We start from the raw sequence: 21,764 nt of genomic DNA on the forward strand, positions 1-21,764 counted from the left end.
TCTACAGGGTAAGGGATAGCCAAGCCGTGGGAGTCTGCCGACCTCGACCCCGGCAGATGATAGCGCTGTGTGAGCATGCACACTGACGCTCCATATATATGAATGGGACTGCCAGGAATGAATAGAGTGGCGGGGAGCATGTGTGAACCCTACTCCCTTTACTTAAGGGGCTTTGGGACCCCCCATTCTCAGGATCTGTGGTGGCTCACAGCGGGGTCAGACCCTGACGGTTCAGATAGTTAGTAGATATCCTGTGGATAGGGCACAACTTCATTTCGTGGGACGACCCCTTTAACAGTTTAACCCTTTACAGAATTGAATTAAACATAACCTCCAGTAGTGTCCCTTTACATAAGGCGAGTGTCGCTCCAGGGCTTTCAACGCAGGAGCGATAATTGTTAAAGGGGTTGTCCTGCGACGAAATCAAACATTTTTTTCCTACATACCCCCACATTGTGCCCCGTTAAAAACAAATCTCTGTTATTTTAAAAAAATAAATAAACGCTTAACTGCATCCCCGTTCGGGCAGTTTCTTCTTTTAAAGATGGCTGCCGGTCCTTTCCCAAGGATGCACCGCGGTTTTCTCCCATAGTGCACCGTGGATGTCTTGCGTTCCACTGCCGATTACAGCCACCTAATTAGCTGATCGGCACCACGTGACGGAGGCGGAGCTACGATGACGATGCGCAGACCAGCTCTTCGGCGCGAGTACGCCGGAGCGGCCCCATTCAACAGAGCAGAAGACCGGACTGCGCAAGCGCATCTAAAGAAGCCATAAGATGCAGAAATTAGTCGGAGCCATGGAGACGGGGACGCCAGCAACGGAGCAGGTAAGTGTATAACTTCTGTATGGCTCATATTTAATGCACGATGTACATTACAAAGTGCATTAATATGGCCATACAGAAGTGTATAGACCCACTTGATTTCACGGGACAACCCCTTTAAGGGATTGGCGGTGCAGCAACTCGCCTTTATTCACAGCGAGCAGGCAGTTACTCGAAGCTGAACGACTGCCTGTTCACACGGCTGATAGTTTGATTTTTGAGCGGGAACAATAAATTATTGGCACTGGCAGCGTTTACACTGAACGATTATTGCTCAGATTCACAAGAGCCAGCGAGAATACGAAAAGTAACCCTTCGGCGTAAAAGGTGTTTTACCTCCCTTATAAACTGCATGATGTAGAAGAGGTAATAAAAGCAGATATTAGACCATGCCGGTGAATAAGACGACCAGCCAAATGCTCCGGTGTTTCCAAACGCAACCAAATGATAGCGATGGGCGCCTTCACACTTCCGAGAAAAACCGCACGATTTCTGAGCGATGCGAGAGTGAGAGCACAAAATTATGAAACCAATAATTTGCAATGGCTTCATTCCAATTTGCGATGCTTTCACGCATGCCATGTGGCATGTCCTATCTTTCTGCGTTTAGCGATTTTTTTCCCTTACCCATGCTTCCCTATGAAGCCTCCAAATTAATCACAACGCACAAACTTGCGATTGCGTTTTTTTAACATTGGAGAATCCTATTAACTTTCCCATGGCAAAATTACAGGCGGCAGCGATAAGCCATCAATAGATAATCAGCCAGGGTCCGCAGCTCGGGCCCCGACCAATCAGCTGTGTGGGCGCATGCTGTCAGCGCCGCAAATACAGAAGTCTGAGTGGAAGCCTCTGTGCCGACTCCATGTAGTGGCCGGGGCTTGTAACTGCAGGCATGTCTCTTACTTAAAGGGGTTGTCCCGCGGCAGCAAGTGGGGGTATACACTTCTGTATGGCCATATTAATGCACTTTGTAATGTACATTGTGCATTAATTATGAGCCATACAGAAGTTATCAGAAGTTACTCACTTACCTGCTCCGTTGCTAGCGTCCCCGTCTCCATGGCACCGTCTAATTTTCAGCGTCTAATCGCCGGATTAGACGCGCTTGCGCAGTCCGGTCTTCTTGTTTTCTCAATGGGGCCGCTCGTGCCGGAGACCGGCTCCTGGTAGCTCCGCCCCATCACGTGCCGATTCCAGCCAATCAGGAGGCTGGAATCGGCAATGGACCGCACAGAAGCCCTGCGGTCCACCGAGGAAGAAGATCCCGGCGGCCATCTTCACCGGGTAAGTAAGAAGTCACCGGAGCGCGGGGATTCAGTTAAGCACTGTCCGGTGTTCTTTTTTAACCCCTGCATCGGGGTTGTCTCGTTGAAAGAAAAAAAAACCCCGTTTCGGCGCGGGACAACCCCTTTAAATGAGAGCCATGCCTGCAGTTACAAGCGCCGGCCACTACATGGGAGGTCAGGCGGAGACTTACTATGTTATTGCAGCGCTGACAGCATGCACCTGCTTAGCGGATCGGTCGGGGTCCTGAGCGGCAGACCTCGGCCGATCAGCTATTGATGTCCTATCCTGATGGTAGGTCAATCATTTCAGTAGAAAACTCTTTTAAAGAAAAAATAAAAAGTTGTTCCCCAAAGCAAAAATCTGATCAGCAATCTGCATGTTAGGCTGGATGTAATGTGTGGTTGAGTTCCTGACCAGATGTGGATGGGGCTGTGAACTCCAAGCTGAAGCATTCGGGTCTTTGTTTGCCAGAGTTATTAACCCCTTAGTGACAGCCCAATAGTCTTTTTACGTCCGTGTATGGAGGGAGATAGCGCTGCCATCTCCCTCCATACAGCGCAGGCGTCAGCTGTTTATTACAGCTGACACCCGCAGGCAATAGCCGCGATTGTCCGTACAGCCGATCGCGGCTATTAACCCTTTAAATGCTGCTGTCAATTCTGCGGTGAGATCGGGGGAGCCGTGCAGGTGTCATGGCAGCCGGGGGCCTTCTAAAAGGCCCCGGGGCTGCCTCAGCAGACTGCCTATCAAGCCATCCCCGTTGGGTGACTTGATAGACTGCCTGTCAAAAAGGAGTATGACGTATAGCATTACGTCATACTGCAGGAGTGATCAAAGCATGCTAAACAAAATAGAAACAAATAAAACACAAACCTAAGTTTGCAGCACATTTCACCCTCCGCAAGGCACAAGGGAAATGCACAGCAAACCATGACATGCTGCGCGATTTAGAGGCGGCCGTACTCACACAGAAGCCGTGCGCGGAGCGCGCCTATCTGATGATGATAGGGGTGGGAAGCATAGCACAAGAGTTTCAACGTGTTTAGTTACGTCGGCGATTTCTCAAAAACCAATAGTCCCAGACCGGACATGCTGAGATTTTGGGGCGATTCTATTTAAGTAAAAATCGTATTGGACTCGCACGTAAATGAGAGTTTCCAGCAAGTGATTTTTTTAGTTTTACTATTGAATCATGTGATTTTCACGCACGACCCCAGGGGCTGTTCAGAATATAAATGCTGCAGAATTTAGCATATACATCTTCAATATGCAAGTCTGTTCGTGCTTTGGGCAGCACAAATCTGGTGACGGGTTCTTAAAGGGGTTCTCCCATGAAATGAAGTTATCCGCAATACCCAGGATAGGGAATTATTTAACCGTTGGGGGTCTGACCGTTGGGGCCTCATTGATCATGAAAATGAGGGTCCTAAAAAGGTATCTGAACTAATGAAGTGTTGGTCATGCATGCGCACCGCCACTACAATCACTTCAATGGGCCTACCGGAGGTGGAGGTCAAATAATCAAGAAAATGCTACCCTACTCTTAGGAAAAGGATGCTGTTGTGTCCTTCCCCATGGCTTTAATATAGCTGTCCAGGCTGATCAGGAAGTCAGGACGCGCCCCCCGATGGACGCCATTTGGGGTACCTTTGATTTAGGGATCAGAAGCTGACTATATATTGCAGACCAAAGGTCATTCACATTACTAAAATTTGTCAAAACCTGAAGTATTTCGTACACATTCCACACATCACGAACACAATTACTGTTAAGGGGTCTTAACATGTAGCCAATTTACTGCAGTAATACCGCAGCAAGTCAGCCATGTGTGAACGCACCCGATTAAAGAAAAAAAACAAACAAACCATACTACAGCTTTAAGACGAAAACCATAAATGCAAAACATATGCAGAACAGCAACAATGTAAAAACATGAATATAGTTAACAATTGGAACCATTCTCTCACCTACAACCATAAGTGTGAATTCAAAGCCCCTCTTCACAGACTTCCTGTACACTTGGTTTGGCAGATTGGCAAATCCCACATATCCTTCAAGGTTCTTCTGTTGCTGCAGTCAAGGCAGAGGAAAGAATGGTTACCACAGTGGTAGTTAGCGGCCACCACAGCTATATGTGTGTAATACAAACGCCGCAGTCTCCCTCGGTCTAGCAGGTTGGTAGCTCCGTATGGGGCAGCCACAACACAAGGACATTTACTCAGATATTACTAGGAGTCCCATCGACCCCCCGGAATAAAGATGTCCGCATCTACACATCTGTACCATCCACAGCATAGTACGGGGTTGTTCAGGACTACAGGCAGGGGCGTAGCTAAAGGCACATGGGCCCGGGCGCAACAATTTACCTTGGGGCCCCCCCAACTTCTCTTAAACGCTTAACACAGAGGCATAACTTGAAGCTTCTGGACCCCAATGCAAAAGCTATAACAGGGCCCCCAACTATAATGCTTTATTCATAATACTGGGCTCCCAATAGGGATTAGATAAGCCTTATGGGCACCCTAAGGCTCCTGGGCAACCGCATTCCCTATAGTTACACCAGTGACTATAGGGGTCCACACATAGTTTGTTTTTTATTGCATTTTACATACAGAGCCATAGAATCTCCCAGCTGATACATTAAACAAAGGCTGCTTAATGGTGGCGTCTGATTAAAGGCCGATTTACACGGAGCAATGATCACTCAAAGATCGCTCAAAGGACAGTTTGAGTGACAGCTTTGAGCGATCATTTTGCATGAACTTTTAAGTAGCTACTCAGTTACTTAATAGCAATTAAGTGTGCAAATGAAGCCTTAGCTGAAAGCAGTTAATAGCCGAGGGCTCTTATCAGCTTTCAGTTCTTTTGTTCTCCAGTCGGAAACAATGCAAATCAGCACTACCCGTGGAGAACTGCTGATAAGGCTGAACAATGATTTTTAGGTTGGACTGAATTTAACGATCAGCTAGCAGTGCACGATGGCCGCGCGTTTAGACGCAACGATTATCGCTCAAGCGATCGCTTTTTAGCGACATTTAAGCGATCATCGCTCCGTATAAATGGGCCTTAACATATACAGTACTAGATTTTCATTATGCATGCATGACATATTATAAATGATGAGTGAAGAAGAATGCCACAGATACCCATAGACCACCATAAGAAGGAAAAAAACAAACACACAAGTACAGTATATGTATATTTTTTTTCCATCCTGAACTGTATGGGATGGAACAGAGTAATGTACTGCACTATTACTCACGTTTTTTGTTGTGTGCCGACATACACCTGTCAGATGGTGGCCAAAAACTTTTTGCCTCCATCTGATTAGAAACTACATTTTTTTCACATATCAACAGTAAACGGGCTATTAAGCAATCTGGTTATACATTTTATTACCCAAATCTGCCCCCAGCCTGGTGTACATTGCAGCTGAAGCTCCATTCCAGCACCATCCGCTTCTACCTGCAGGCTTTCCTCATCTCTAGGTGAAGTCTGTATAGCGTTTCACAGCCCTGGGTGTACTGACCGAGAACTGGCTGGCTGGCGCCTAGCGGCGTATGCTTATTCTTGCACCAGTGGCATGCTGGGAGTGAACACCCCAAATCCTGCGCTTGTCACAACTGTGCTGCGCTCTTGGCACCCGCGCTCCTGCTGTCTGCTCCGATACCTTTCATAGCTCCTCCACAGCTCTTCAAGGGATCCAAATTCAGTTGTGGGGAGAAGGCAAAGCCAAGACGGGCAACTTATAGAACGCTCTAAAAATGAGACCTCTCCTTAGACAGTTTTTCTAATCTACCCAGCGCTGTGAACCGCTTATGGACTTCACCCGATAACAAAGGAAGCCTGGAAGTAGAAGCAGCGGACGGTGCTGGAGCGTCAGCTGGCATTTTTAACAGGATGGAGGCAAATCTCAGAAACCCATCACTAGCTTTCCTAATAGCCTATTTATTGTGGTTATGTATGAAAAAGAACAAAAAAAAAAAAAAAAGTATAGTTGCTCTTAATGATGGACTCCTATGGACACAATGAATGAATCTCTATGCATACATGCTAAATGTCAACAAAAATGGGAAGTGAATGAGGTCCTACAGAAAGGGGTTTAATCCAGAAATCCAGGCTGTACATATGGTATTGTCGCTGTCCTGCCCCTTAATGGGTCGGAGTTACGATACTAAATATCCCATGGACACCAGAGGTGCAAACCTCAATGCCTTCACATTCCCAGACAACGTCCCCCACAACCAGTGACGAAGCTGAAGATAAAACTGCTGATTGGGAAGGATATTTTGGAACATGATGCTAAGAATTACCTTAAAAAAGGTCTCCAGACTACTATTACTCAAAACATGCCCTATGTGGAGGACAACCCAAGGACATCTCTGGGCTCCTAGTTTACAACAAATCAGATATAAAACTACAGGCCAACAAGAGATGACAATGGGTGCCCAAAATGTCCTACAGTTTAGCTTTTAAAGGGGCTGTGTCAAGATATAAAGAGGTTCTGTCATTAAAACGGAAAAAAAAATTCTATACTAACCTATTCCTCACCTCGCCGATCTTCTCCTGGTTCCTCCAGTCCTCCGAGTCACCTCACCTCCAGCCGGCCGGATCCTCCTCTTCCTGTGACTAAGCATATAATGCCGGCAGTCCGCTTCCTGCAGGTCAATGTACCCGGTTACTAGTGATGTAGCGTTCACTGCCTAGGCTGCCATTGTTTTGGCATTCCCTGCTAGGCAGTAAAAGCTATCTCACTCGTAGCGTACACTGCCCCCCACAGGAAGTGAACTGCAGCTAATTGACGCTCCAAAACAGGAAGAGGAGAATCCAGTTGGAAAGTGATCCAGGGGACTGAAGGAGCCAGGAGAAGATCGGTGAGGAAAAGGTGCGCAAGAAGACTGCCTGGGGAGGAATAGGCAAATAGTGCTATTTTTTTTGCTAATGAGAAAACCCCTTTAAGTCATCTTAAATCCACAGTAAATCGTAACATTCGTTAGATATAATGTGTCAGCCATACAATCCTTAGCTGGAGTCATCTAACATCTTCAGTCTCTAATTTGTGATTAAAGCCTTGCCAGTAGGGTTGCCTGTTCCTGCATATATCCTATAACTACAGCTGGACCTTGCAAGATTAAATGGGTCATTCAGTACATAGAAACTGATAGGATAGGCCATCTGTTTGATCAGTGAGGATCCCTCCCTGATCATACTGAAAATATCTATCTATCTATCTATCCTCCATTTTAGCTGTGCACACAATTCCCTTAGAGATACTTTAAAAAACTTATTTTGTTTGGCAAAAAAAAAAAAAAACTAAAAAAGCAAAACTAAAAAAACAAGACCGGCAATACAAAATTTAAAGATTTTGAGTTTCGCCCGTAGCACCCAGATCTCACTGATCGCACTCTTAGGTCATCATTTAGGGCTTGGTCAGACGAGTGTGTTTTATGTGCGCAGAAAAGGAGAGCTTCTAACAGAACCAATGGGTTCCTATAGAAGCGGTCACGAGAGGATGCGCTAAACGGAGCGCACCCAAGACATGCATGGCTACAATGCCAAAACACAGGTCCGTGCTGCGGCCGGGCAGGAGTTTCCATTGACTCCTATGGGAGCAGGAGTTATTTGAATAGCTTCCCTGCAGCTACAGCAGGGCATTTAGAACATGCTTGCCCAGAAAGCACATTTTAAATGTCCCGCTGCAAAGTCCTCCAAGTCCCCACAGGGAGGACGGGACTCCCCAAGGGTTCTGTTAATCCACACGGGGACTACCAGGAATTTACAACGGGACATGTAAAAAGTGCTTCTGGGCAGCACCTTTTAAATGCTGTGCTATAAGCGGCGAGGTATTCCTCTTGCCCAGCAGCGGGGCAGTAGGGGACTCCCTCCCCCTCTCCCCAAGGGAATTCCCTATAGCAAGGAGAGAGGGGGAAATGGAGTTACATGGCTTTCCCCAAGGGTATGGGAGGAGGGGCAGGGCTAGAGGGATCTGCACCTAGCTCAGCCCCCTCTATACTTTGCTATAGAGAATCCCTATAGCCCCATCCACTCTCTGCGCTATGGGGATATCTCTTGGGATTTCCTCATAGCAAGGAAGAGAGAGCGGAGCAATCGGGGGATTTCCTCATAGCAAGGAAGAGAGCGGAGCAATCGGGGGATTAAACCCATAGTCCTACTCCATCTCCCCCCTGCTATGAGAAAATCCCCTATAGCGCCGCTCTCTCCCTGCTCTGGGAAAATCCCGGAGCACATTCTCTCTCTCTCCTCCTGGAGCAGCTGCACTTCTCCAAGCGCAGTTGCTCCAGTGAATGGGCGATTTTCAGGCGCCTGAAGCTCGGGTCTTCTGCGCTTAGAAAATGTACCCATCCATGCGATTTGCGGACATGCGAGCCATGCTTTTTTTTGCGCGCCTATAGAGGCCTTAGCGTCTTTCCCTCCAAATCTCAACTCCTGTAAATACACTCATGGGTCTACAGCAAACGGACCGTTTTTTCCAGCAGTTTTTGCCAGGGATTGTGAATAAACGTACAAAAAGTTGCAAAAAACAAGCAGTATACGCAGACCCTCATTCACGGCTACCTTACACTGGCTGCTCTTCCCTACACACTTTTTGAATTAGCGCTTTGAGACTAACTATTGAGTTCTTTTCAGACATATAAAACAGCTTGTAATTCCCCCGTTAGGCGACTTGTTAGGCCATTCTCACACATGTTCAGAAAAGTCCACATTTTACAGCAATCTTGAGCAGCGTCTTTGAACGCATTATGCAGCACCTGCCACAGTGCTTGTCTTCTGCATCTTCCGCTTGGAGCGCAGGGTAATCACAACGTTTGAGCGATCATTTTGCGCTGTAAATGACAACGTTTATTGCTCAAAAGTCGCTCAAAAGACATCTTTTGAGCAATAATCGTGGTGTCTGAATGGGCCTTAATGCAGCTTAAGGGGTTGTAACAAGATTGGTGATAAGATGAGTGGGAGTTCCGACTGCTGGGTCCCCCAACAAAGCCGAGAACAGGGGTCCCCCATGTCCCTTCTTGTTACTCCAGGCTCGCTGCCCTCCACCTGCGGTGACCTGGAGATTGAATGGAGCGACAGTCACACATGACTAGTGCTGCTCAATTTCAATGGGGCTGCCGGAAATAGCCAAGAAGAAGCGCCCGGTTACCCCGGCTGTCAAAGATGCAGAATGGAGTGGCATTGCTCATATCAAACCACTAATCCATTCCTCCTCACTGTGCGGGCTGCAGTGTGCCCGCAGGGATCAGTAGAGGGGAACCCAGAACCTCCGCTCTCGGAATAGGTAGGGGTGATGCAGGGGATGAACAGAATTTCCGCACGGCAGTTGATAAACAGTTCTGAAATCCGCAAGACAAAGTTGCTGTTTGCTGCGAATTTCTTGGTGTTTCTCGGCTAACGGTGCCTTTTCTTCAGTGTGGATTTTAGTGCAATTATGATTTCGATTTGCTTATGCGGATTTCCCTCTATATTACCGGCATGTTAAATTCTGCTGTGGAAATGTGCAGAAAAAGCTGCTTATACGCGCCTTTTCCGCAACTTTAAAATTAGCTTTGCGAGCACAATTACGTAGTGGATCTCTTCTGCGCCATGTGGACGAAAAATCACTAAAAGTCATTCATTTAGCTGAGATTCCAAAAAGATCCTGATTGTACGTGGGAAGCCTGATCCCAGCGTATTCATCCGAGTGTCCTTGTACACAGGACAGCTGCTGAGCGATAACCGCTGAATAAATGGTAGCAGAGCACATCGCTCATCCCTCCCGACCACGCGCCTCCATGCAGAGCGAACAGGCAGCTCATAGACGAACGACCTGTTCACACGAGCCGATCAGGCAGGTTCTTATAGGTCTGCATAAAGTGAACGCTGAACGACAAGCGAATGAATCTCTGTTGGTCATTTAATCATTGGCAGCATTTACACCGAATGATAATCAGTCTAAGGAAAGGGACCTTAAACTACAACTCAGGAGATAGCCGTTCCTATAATAATGCAGAGACCAAATAGAAAGGGGACCCCAGTTCTCAGGATATGTGGGAGGTTGAGGGGGGGGAATTGCAGCAGTTCGATCCTCAATCATAACGTTAACCCTCTGTCCACAGGGGTTAAGTTCATAACTTGGCACAATCCCTTGAAAGGGCCTTTCACATTAGTCAGACAGGTCACTCCCAATCTTACAAGTCTAAGAGTGCCCATATACAGCCCAGACTCCCCCGAACCCCGGCACCACCGGCAGACCCCCTGCCTACTGCCAGCACCTGGATTTGTCCTTGTTTTGTCCAAGTGCAGACCAGCAATCAGCAGACCTCCACTGACATTTGTGGCAGAGACCCCTTTTGTCTACAGACTCCCTAATGGCTTCCGCGGGCATCTGCACAATAATCGTCCCTGTAAATGCATGCAGTGACCGAACGAGCCGTTCAGTATAACTAGTGGTCTGTCACTTCTGACCGACTGTCTGCTTACAGCCAATGGAGGGGGGGGGGGGGGGGGGGGGGGGGACGCTCCCTGTTCCGCTCCACGCCAGGATGAGTGGCGGCATTGTTTGCCCAACAGCTCGTCCCGTGTAAAAGGACCATAAGCCACTTGCTAGATTAGTAATGGACGCTCATTAAAGGCGATTGCTTCCCATGTAGAAGGGCCTTCAGGTTGGGGAAAAATAAAAACAAGGATGTCAATTATACATCATTCAATAATCCATTATTAATGACCTTCAGTGCCATTATTAGAGAAGCATCTCGTCCTTTTTAGAACACAGTAATGGTCTCGTTACTGCCTCTGGCATTTCATAAGCTGCGGTAATTGTAAAGAACCCTTTCCTCTACTGATAGGCCCCCTTTCTCCGGGTTCTCTACTGTTCTTGGAGTAGATCCTGTGCCAGTTCTTTTTACTGACCACTCATGTATACATGGATACTATAGATAAGACCACCTGTAAGGACCCTTTTAACTCAACGATTATCGAACGACCCTTACTAGATCGCGGGTATCTTAACGCCAATTGTTAAGGCCGGCAGCGACTAAGCTGCATACGATAATTCGTTCATCCTTCAGACATAAAAAGCAGAAGACGATCGTCCCGTTTACTTAATCTATAACGACGGCCAGAAAGATCTCTGGCCCGCTCCACCTCTATTCACCAAGTGATCATCGCCAAGACGAGTGTCAAGCATTGAAGACCCCGATAGTCGTCCTGTGTAAAAGGACCCCAAGGGCATGCAGATTTTGGGTTGTCAATGGGCAAAATCTGCACACAGAATTCGGACATAGAGAATCGGGGCTCAACATAAAGTAGTGATGTGTCACTTAATACGGAAATGAGATTTTTCGCATTGGAACTCTGTGTGCGGATTTTGCCTATTTCATGCGTGGATCTGCATCAAAAACAGCAGATTTAGATAGTTTTTCAGGCGGCATTCGCTAGGGCTAACTTCTGAGGTGAATGCCGCTGTGTGAACGCACACCAAGGTGTCTTTCTGGCTGAACAACATCAGACTACTGGATGCTCCGCCGCAGGCTGCTGGAGGGGTTCATCTGCCCAAAGCTCAACAGGGGGCAGGATTGCTACCTTGAAATAAAGCTATGAGCCCTAGATAGCAGGAGATGGGTCGTTGATCTCTGACTGTGAGGGGGACGGACTTTACTTGGAAGCTGTGACTACTAGGGACTTCCTTAACCCCTTAGCGACCAAGCCTGTTTGCATCTTTATGACCAACTAATTTTAATTTTTATTAATTGTCACATTCCAGGAGCCAGAAGTTTTCCATCGCTATATGAGGGCTTGTGTTTTGTGGGACAACTTGTAGTTTTGAGTGTCACTATAATATACTGTATAACCTTTATATGGGGATTGGAGGAACCACAACCACGGCTATTTGGGATTTCATTTTTCCAGCAAGATAAATCCTGTGATAACATTCTCCAGGTCGGCGGGATTCCAGCGATACAAAGTTTACAGTTTTTTTGATTTTGCACACTTTTTTTTTTTTTATTTGCTTTTGTGTCGCCACATTCCGAAATTCAGAACATTTGTATTTTTCTATCGCCGGAGCTCTATGAGGGTTTATTTGCAGGATGAGCTCTAGTCTTCACTCATCTGATTTTTGGGAACACAACATTTTGATTGCTTTTTCTTCCACTTTTAGGCCTCCTTCCCACGGACGGATTTCCGCCGCGTAAATTCGCAGCAAAAATCCGCTGCGTTGCCCCCTGCTATTAGGTTCTATTGAACCTAATAGCTCAGTGCACACAGTGCGGAATTCCAACGCGGAATTTCGCACCGTAGAAATCTCCCGTCCTCACCCGCAGCATGTTCTATTTGCTGCGGGTGTACGCACTGACGGCTTCCATTGCAGTCAATGGAAGCCGTCCATTCACGCTATCTCCCGCTGCAACCAGCGGAAGATAGCGTGAAAAAACGCTTCCCCGCCCACCGCCGTCACGTCATGTGACACGCCCACCGCATCATATGACGCGGCCGGCGCGTCACGTGACACAGCCAGCCGCGTCATGTGACACGGCCGGCCGCGTCATGTGACGCGGTGGGCGTGTCACATGACGCGACGGCGGTGGGCGGGGAAGCGTCTTCACGCTATCTTCCGCTGGTAAGTATGGGGTCTCTGGGGGGCGCCGTGACGGGCTTCACTGCGGAATATTACGCGGCGGAGCCCGTCACGCTCGTGTGAAGCCGGCCTTATTCTGGAGACAAGATTAACAAAGTCTGCGATTCTGGAATGTTTTTTAGTGTCCACCATGCGGTATAAATGATGTTACATTAATTCCGCAGGTCGGTTCGATAATGTCAATACCAAATTTTTAGAGTGGGTTTTTTTTCCTGGCAACTTTAACGCAATTTTTTGCTTATCGTAGCATTCAAAGACCCCCAACATTTCCCCTTTTTGTCAACGGTGCTGTGAAAGGGTTTTTATCTTGCAGGACGAGTTGTACTTTTCAACGGGTACCATTTGTTGCTCCATGTGACCTTTTGATCACTTTCTATTCCATTTTTTGTACGGAGAGATAGGCAAAATTAGCCATTTTCGCCAAGTTAGGCCCCTGTCCACGGGCAAAGCGGAATATCGTTAATGATATTCCGCCGCAGGGGAGCAATGACAGGTCTCCGCTCACGCGGAGAAGCACGGCAGATCGCAGCATGCTACGATTTGAATCCGGCAAACGGAGAATCGCTAGGACTCTCCACTCGTGGACGTTGGGCTGCGCTCTCCATAGTTAAGTCTATGGAAAGCGTTCAAAGCATTACCCGTGGACGGATTATCGCTGCGGAAAACTCAGTGATATAGCACCCACTGCTCAATGATCCAAATGTTGCTCCCTTTCACACCCCCTGAAGTCTCGCCGTTCTTTCTGGTTCTCTAAGGCCACTTTACACGGCTGTGAAACGTGCTCAATATTTATGTGTGAATATGCACCCCATTTTTCTGAATGGAGTCCTATACACAAGCCATATTTTTCCCCAACGTGGTGCTGTAAAAATAAATAAATTGTGGCATGCCCCATCCATCTCTTCACGTTCCTCGGGACGCATCGCCCATTGATTTCTATGTGAATGCGAGGTTTCTTATTGAACTTCATGGGAAACATTTCCAATCCACTATTGGGCGTGCAACTGACACAAGAGGATTGGAATGTCACATTTTTGACTGATAAATGCCTCACATCCACAGGGGGTCTGGGTTTGGGGGGGTAAAGGTCACCTTAGGCTGGGCTTACAGGAATGTGTCTCGGTACGCACACAGCTGTACGCATTGACACTGCATACTGGCTGCGTGCTGCCCATCGCCACCTGCAATCTTGCAGAGTTTTAACGGAGCTAGAAGGACCCCGCTGACTCTAATGGGGTCCATCCGACTCCTATGAATGAAAGCAGGCACAATACATCTGTAGTACAGAAAGCTTCAGACATGAGGGCTACTTACAGCTACTTTGTAGAGAATGGTTTCAGTGTTCGTTGGTTGAAGGTAACGGACATCATACGGGAGAGAAGGATTTCAGTCAAATGAGGAAGCGGCAGAGGAAGAGGGGGAGAAAAAGAAAAAAAAAGGTCAGTTAAATGTCCCAAGAAAATCTCACGCAAATCACAATGCAAATAGCAGTATCCAGAGTGTTACTGAACCTCAATCTCTTCATATACAAAGTGTTCCAGAACATACTTACATTGGACATTATTGTAGCATATAAATAACTTAACCCCTTAGTGACAAGCCTATTTTTTGATTTAGGGACCAAGTGATTTTCATTGTTTCACTTTTTTGAGGGGATCGGAGGGAAAATGAAAACCCCTCAGAATCAGCACGATTACTTCGATACCACGTTTATACAGGAGGGGTTGATTTTTACTAACTACTTTTGCACAATAAAAAAAAACACACCACATTTTAAAGGAAAACAAAAAGGACCTGCAGCCGCCGCATCCTAAGGCTGGGTCCACGCAGGGCGGATTCCCGATGGAAATCTCGCGGTTTGGCCGCAGCGAAAAACAACGAGATTTCCGCTGAAAGAACCGCTGCTTCAAAACCACGGCGGTTTTGAAGCGGCCCGGCCGCTCGCTCTTCCCCTGCGGCCAGCGCTCCCATAGAGGAGAGCACGGCCGCAGCGCGGGGGGGGGGGGGGGATGAACATGGTGCAGTCTGAGAAATCTCGTCCACATGGCTGGCTAAACCCGGGATTAGCAGCCGCATGCGGATTTGCTGCAGCGAAATTCCGCGGCAAATCCGCCCTGCGTGAACCTAGTCTAAGACCCGGGACATTGCTATTTTTCCAGTAATGGATCGGAGGACTTGCAGTTTTTATTGCTACAAGTTTGAGATACGTGCAACTTTTGGATTTCTGAGATTTTGGGAGGTGAGAGCAAGAAAAAAAAATGGCAATTCTGGCATCAATTTAAAATGATTCTTAGGCCTCCCTCACACAGGGGGTGTTCAGCCCTGTGCTAAACGCTGCACAACGCTCCCATTCATTTCAAGGGGGCTGCTGCCACAAGGCTGAAAACGCTGCTTTGAAAAACACTATTTTGAAAGCGCTGCATGTTTTATCTTTGGGCATTTTCAGCAGAGTCTCACTGAAATGAATGGGCAGCTGAAAAGGCAGCTGAAAAGGCAGCATTTTGCAGACGCCCCGTGTGAGGGAGGCCTTACATTTCATCATGTGCGATTAAGTATTTTATTGTCCGGGTCATTACAGGGGGAAAAACTGTTTTTGCCCCAAGCTTGCTTTTATTTTTCTTTCAACTAAACTTTATTGAACTTTGACGCTATTTTTTAGTCCTTGAGGGGGACTTGATGTGATCCTTCGATTGCTAGGATAGTTCTCTTATGTAGTGCATCCTACTAAGCCTATTAGACTGTGGAAGATGGGAACAAATAGTCAGAGTTAGGCCTCAAGCACACAACAGGATATTTGCTGTGGAATTCGGAGCGGGGCTTCCGCAGCAAATACCGCCCATAGCGTGCAACGGAAAAATTATGTTTCGTGCAGTTTATGTTTGCGGATGACAAATCCCAGCATGCTCCATTTTCATGTGGTTCCCGCACAGACAACTTTCACTGACGTCAATGGAAACCGTCCGACCCACAGCCAATCCGCAATTGGCATCGCAGACAAGCCGCGGATTCCACAGGAAAAGCAGGAGTTAGAAATAAAAATCTGTACTGCGTACGTCTGCGGGCGAGTTGTGCGGACCATCCGTAGTACAGAGAAGCCAGAAGAAAACAGGTCTGTGAGGACACCGCCGAAGACGACAGGTATGCAGGTTCCCCTGTTGCAGTCAGGGCCGGATTCCGTGTGCGATTCTGCAGCCGGAATCCGGACCTGCCGTGTGCATGACGCCTTACAGATCAGACATGAAGGCCTTTATCAGGCTTTCAGCTGTCATGTGAACCCATCGGTACCTTAGAAATGGCACTACGGGGAGCCGATAGGTAAAAGGAAGAGCCCCCTCCACCTGTCATCTGCTTACATGCTGATGCTGCTACTGATCGTGGCATGTAAGGGGTTAAACGGCCAGGATCTGAGGTTTCCCCATTCCTGGCAGTTAGAGCAGGAGCCCGGCTGTCAGTCTGCCAAGCCACTGCCTTAAAAAGATGTGCAGGTTTAAAGCCTATTACTGAGGTCCGTAAAAACGCTTATTGGCTGTCACTAAGGGGTTAATTTCTATTTAAACATCTTGCTGCCCAAGGGCTCCAATAAAGACTTTCATTGCTACATTGTTCAAGACCTTCAGGCCCTGAAAACAGCATCACAGGAACACAAACGGATATACTTCATTCATGAGAAGGCTGCCGCTAGATGCAAACACGTCAAGAGGTTCTGCAGCTGCCCGAGATCTACTGGTCTTCCACACGTCACAATCCACAGTGCACAGGGTTACAAAACCCAAGTACAAAATATGGCCATGATAGTCACAAAAATGTGTTTTACATAATGTAAATCTCCGGCCTCTCAGGGGAACGAGGACAACGACAAGCGGCTGCCATCAGTGTAAAGATTAGTGCTTCCAGTGATGACTGCCCTTCAGAGACAAGGTCAGTGCAACCATCCCCTCCGATGTAGAGGCCGACCGAGTCTATCCTGATGTGTTACCACTTGTACAGCCTGCTGAAGCCCACCGCGGTCAGAGCGGACCCGCACCACCGCGGTCAGAGCGGACCCGCACCACCGCGGTCAGAGCGGACCCGCACCACCGCGGTCAGAGCGGACCCGCACCACCGCGGTCAGAGCGGACCCGCACCACCGCGGTCAGAGCGGACCCGCACCACCGCGGTCAGAGCGGACCCGCACCACCGCGGTCAGAGCGGACCCGCACCACCGCGGTCAGAGCGGACCCGCACCACCGCGGTCAGAGCGGACCCGCACCACCGCGGTCAGAGCGGACCCGCACCACCGCGGTCAGAGCGGACCCGCACCACCGCGGTCAGAGCGGACCCGCACGTTACACACCGGCTGCGCACAGCCCAGCACTCGGCATGTTAAAGCCCATTTCCACCTATGTTATGCCTAGCGCAGTAACGCCGCCTGCACACCAACGGAATCCGTATCAAATAGCGCTGGTTATAGCCTATGGAGAACAGCTGCTTCCTGCACACTAGTGGGAATCAATTTAGGTACCTGCTGCCCACAAGCAATAGAGGCCGTCCGCACCAATTCCGCTGCAAAATAGTGCATGCCGCGATTTTTCTTCCACTCGAAGAATATGCAATTCATATCCACCCGTGTGAACGCGCAATAAAAGAGAAATTAAAACTACATGAAAGTCTGCGCAGGCGCTGATTGCAGTCTGCAAAACACATGCGGTCATGTGACACCAGCTGGCCAATCTTCCCCAAGCTTTTTCATTTGGCTATGTGTTGCCCCCCCCCCCATTTCGCATGCGATACGCAGCACTAAACATCCATGTATTTCAACGGACCGCTCACTGTAGCGTTTTTACGCGTGCAAAATTACACGCATGTTCTATTTTTACCATTTTAGCGCACATTTTACACGCTAAAATCACCCAATGGAATGAATAGTGTGTGTAAAAACACTATTGCATGCATTAGGGCTTATTCACATGTCCGTATTTTCATGACGTATTTCGCACGCGTGATGCATGGAGTCAATGAAAGTAAATGGATTTTCATTGATCTATTCACAATAGAGTGCAAGTACTGCGTGTAGATACAGGCGAGAAAAAGATAGCAGCGCGCTCTAATCACTGCGTATCACGCAGCACGAGCCCCGGACTTTGGGTCATACATATAGATATATATAGATTGAATGTATGTCTGTATGCGTTCGTCCGTCCGTCCTTTATGCGCTACTACACCATTCATCCAATCGCCATGAAACTTTGGGAAGTTGTTGAGTACACTCCTGGGAAGATTATAGGCATAGTACATCTATCCTATGATAGGTAGCGCGCGTGTGAGCGTCGTCGACAGTTATGCCCCCCAGACAAAGATCGTTTGATTACCATCTCAAGCACGAAAGCAAAAGGCATTACGAGCAACGGGAGGCGTGTTCAACTACAAAATGATGCATCCGCCGAACGTTTCGCAAGACAATTGCTGGATATTGAGAATGCTGAGGTAACATGAAAGCTGCGCTGTGATTGGTTGCTATTTCTTATACTGCTGAGGTAACATGAAAGCTGCGCTGTGATTGGTTGCTATATGTAATACCGCAGAGGTAAAATGAAAGCTGTGCTGTGATTGGTTGCTATATATAATACCGCAGAGGTAACATGAAAGCTGCGCTGTGATTGGTTGCTATATGTAATACCGCAGAGGTAAAATGAAAGCTGTGCTGTGATTGGTTGCTATATATAATACCGCAGAGGTAACATGAAAGCTGCGCTGTGATTGGTTGCTATATGTAATACCGCAGAGGTAAAATGAAAGCTGTGCTGTGATTGGTTGCTATATATAATACCGCAGAGGTAACATGAAAGCTGCGCTGTGATTGGTTGTTATATATTATACTGAGGTAACATGAAAGCTGCACTGTGATTGGTTGTTATATATAATACCGCAGAGGTAAAATGAAAGCTGCGCTGTGATTGGGTGTTATCTAGATATATAAAAACGAATGTCTGTCTGTCTTCGCAGCAACGCGCGACGGGTAAGCTAGTATGAAATACATAGCATATGGGCGGCGATGCACGCACGACCCCGCTAGGCCATCGAGCAGGGATTTTTTGAAGAAAAAAAAAAGGCGAAATCACACTGCGCTTGACCGCGTTGCACGAGATACGCTGCCATGTGCAGTGCCAGCTGGCACCACAGACCGGTAAAAAGCTGGGGCGCGCTCGCAGCATTTTATGCGTACGGTCGGTTTGATGCTATGCCACCCAGAAGAGGGAAAATTGTGGAGGCATCAGAAACATTCTGGCAACACGCTGGTACGTCCGCAGGGACTGGTGACCCATGAAGATGCTGAGGAACGGCTATGGTAAAGGTTGTACTGGTCACTAGCCGGGCCCCCTCGGACAGCAGAGCCCGCAGAAGAGCAGGACGAGGACATTCTCCATTGTCAGCCTTGCCCGCGCTGCCGCCGGCTGCCCTCTACAGTAATCTCTCTCGTCACATGTCACACCAAACACACAGTAACGCCATCAAGTGCTAATTGGAGTTGATGACTTGGAAGAGCCGCTAATACTTCCTAAAATCAGCAGGAAGCTAAATATAGGATCCAGGCAAATCTAGAAATGGAGGATAGAAGGAACTACAAGAGTACCGGCCAAACGGCAAAAGATGGAGAACCTTACGCAGAACTCCAAGGGCTCCTGCTTACAGGCATCGGATACTTGCTGCGGAATCAGCAGTTGGTGTCCAATACCGCCGTTACTTCCTATGGAGATCTGCTTCCTCCACACAAGCGGAAATCAATTGTGATTTCTACTCGCAGGGGGGGGGGGGGGGGGGGGGGGGGGGGGGGGGAATAACACCGCAGGCTCCATTTTTGTACGGATTTGAGGTCAATGGGCGCCATTCGCCCCGCGGTCTGTCTGCAATAAACATTGCAGATTTCACTGGGAAAAAAAATCTGTACTGCACACGTGCGACGGCGAGCCGCCGTGTCCATCCGCAGGGCAGATTCTCTGGCGGCAGAGCAGGTCATGCGGACGCACTCTGCGGTATGTGGGAGGCCTCAGCGTGCGTTCACGATAGAAGTAAACACTAAAGATTTTCAACAGCAGGTTAAGGCCGCTCACACGCGCCGTTTTTTACTGCGATTAGTGTGGTGTCCCGAGTGCCGCCATTGTTTTTCATAGGGCCTCACAGACCGATCGCAGCGGTTTTCAAGTGCTCTGTGCGCTGTTTTTCAGCGTTTATACATTTAACGTACCCATCACAATGAATGGGGTGCATTAAAGGGCTGCCGAACACCATACCATGTGGGTAAATATGCAGCTTGAAGTCGCAGTAAAATGTAGCGTTTCACTGAACTTACGTGCGAGAGCGGCCTAAGAGTTACAGAAATAAATCGGCAGCAGTATTTTCCCCTACGTGTGAACACGATCTGCTTTAATTCCATTCGCTTTAATAGTAAACGCTTCCACAATGTGTGAACGCACCCCAAGGCCACTTCACAAAATGGCGCATCTGAAACTGCAGCATTTTACAGAGTTTTTATGTGGCGTTTTTGAAGAGGTAACCGAGTTTGACAGCATTTTTAACGCACCCAACATTGTGATGGGGTGCGAAGTGCTAAAACGCACGAAAATGTGCAGGTTTGCGAAGCTCCATTGAGTGATTTGCCCGTTTGATTGGAGGGTATCCCGGAGGTCAATGTTACAGCTTATTCGGGCAACATGCCATAAGTTTGTACAATAGGAATGGCGCTACCGCTGAAGTGCGTCCTGATAGGTTGATTTTAGTAAATACTTGTATTCTCCATAAAACAACTATGGAACAAACTGCAGGACTCCGGTCACCAAGGAACAAACGTTCCCAACGACACGTCAGCTCATTAGTTTATCAAAAACACTGACCTCAACAAAAGCAAAACTACTTCTTATACTTTCCTGCACGAGTTCCTCCAAGTGTCTTCATCCTCGTCTACAGTGGTTTCAAAATTACCTTCAGAAAGGGGGCGAGCAGAAAGACCGCTAGAAATATGGCGTCCTGAGCGCGGGTCATACTAGGGTGGGCTTGTAGGAACAGCGCGGCCCCTTCAAATCAACAGGGGAGCAAGAGGCTGGACCGCCTCCGAATACTGATTGGCCAGCCTGATGATTGGCCAGCCTGATGATTGGCCAGCAACTGGAGGTCTGGAAAACCCCTTTTTAGTGTTCAAGTGAAAAAATAGCAACAAGTGGGGGATGAAACGGAACGGTTCCGTGTTGGGCGTGTCGTCTGTTTCCAGGCCTTAACCAGAGACAGACGCGGTTTCTGTTACTAGGTGACATCTGTATTTGTAACAATAGATCAGATTTTCTGACTATAAAGAAAATAAAACTTCTGGTCTTCACATTACACACATTACAACCGCGCACCAATATGTACACAAGTCTAGGCAGACAGCGCATCTGGCCTCGGGGGTCATCAAGCCCCAGAATTGGTTTTCTACCTTTTTGTCAACATATTTCATACAAAAGAAATTTAGATCACATAGAAAACCCTGAACTCTCCAACTGACAAGAACAAGTATAGATGGCCGCCTCGTGGACCAACAGCCTCCGCTGGGGGCCGGGTGGCCGCCTCGTGGACCAACAGCCTCCGCTGGGGGCCGGGTGGCCGCCTCGTGGACCAACAGCCTCCGCTGGGGGCCGGGTGGCCGCCTCGTGGACCAACAGCCTCCGCTGGGGGCCGGGTGGCCGCCTCGTGGACCAACAGCCTCCGCTGGGGGCCGGGTGGCCGCCTCGTGGACCAACAGCCTCCGCTGGGGGCCGGGTGGCCGCCTCGTGGACCAACAGCCTCCGCTGGGGGCCGGGTGGCCGCCTCGTGGACCAACAGCCTCCGCTGGGGGCCGGGTGGCCGCCTCGTGGACCAACAGCCTCCGCTGGGGGCCGGGTGGCCGCCTCGTGGACCAACAGCCTCCGCTGGGGGCCGGGTGGCCGCCTCGTGGACCAACAGCCTCCGCTGGGGGCCGGGTGGCCGCCTCGTGGACCAACAGCCTCCGCTGGGGGCCGGGTGGC

The 21,764-nt window shown here is 48.5% G+C and overlaps 1 protein-coding gene across 2 annotated transcripts in view; it reads right to left on the minus strand.

Annotated features, from left to right (window-relative positions):
- The window catches only part of SEPTIN7 (septin 7), an 85,461-nt gene extending 81,256 nt beyond the window's left edge, over positions 1-4,205 (minus strand). For both annotated transcript variants that reach the window (XM_066584815.1, XM_066584814.1), the window contains exon 1: positions 4,085-4,205. In XM_066584815.1, the coding sequence (XP_066440912.1) occupies positions 4,085-4,094 (10 nt within the window). In that variant the 5' untranslated portion in view covers positions 4,095-4,205. The remainder of the gene's footprint in view (positions 1-4,084) is intronic.
- Between the last annotated feature and the right edge of the window lie 17,559 nt (positions 4,206-21,764).

The sequence above is a fragment of the Eleutherodactylus coqui genome, chromosome 12 (genome assembly GCF_035609145.1).
Source record: "Eleutherodactylus coqui strain aEleCoq1 chromosome 12, aEleCoq1.hap1, whole genome shotgun sequence".
Lineage (NCBI taxonomy): Eukaryota > Metazoa > Chordata > Amphibia > Anura > Eleutherodactylidae > Eleutherodactylus > Eleutherodactylus coqui.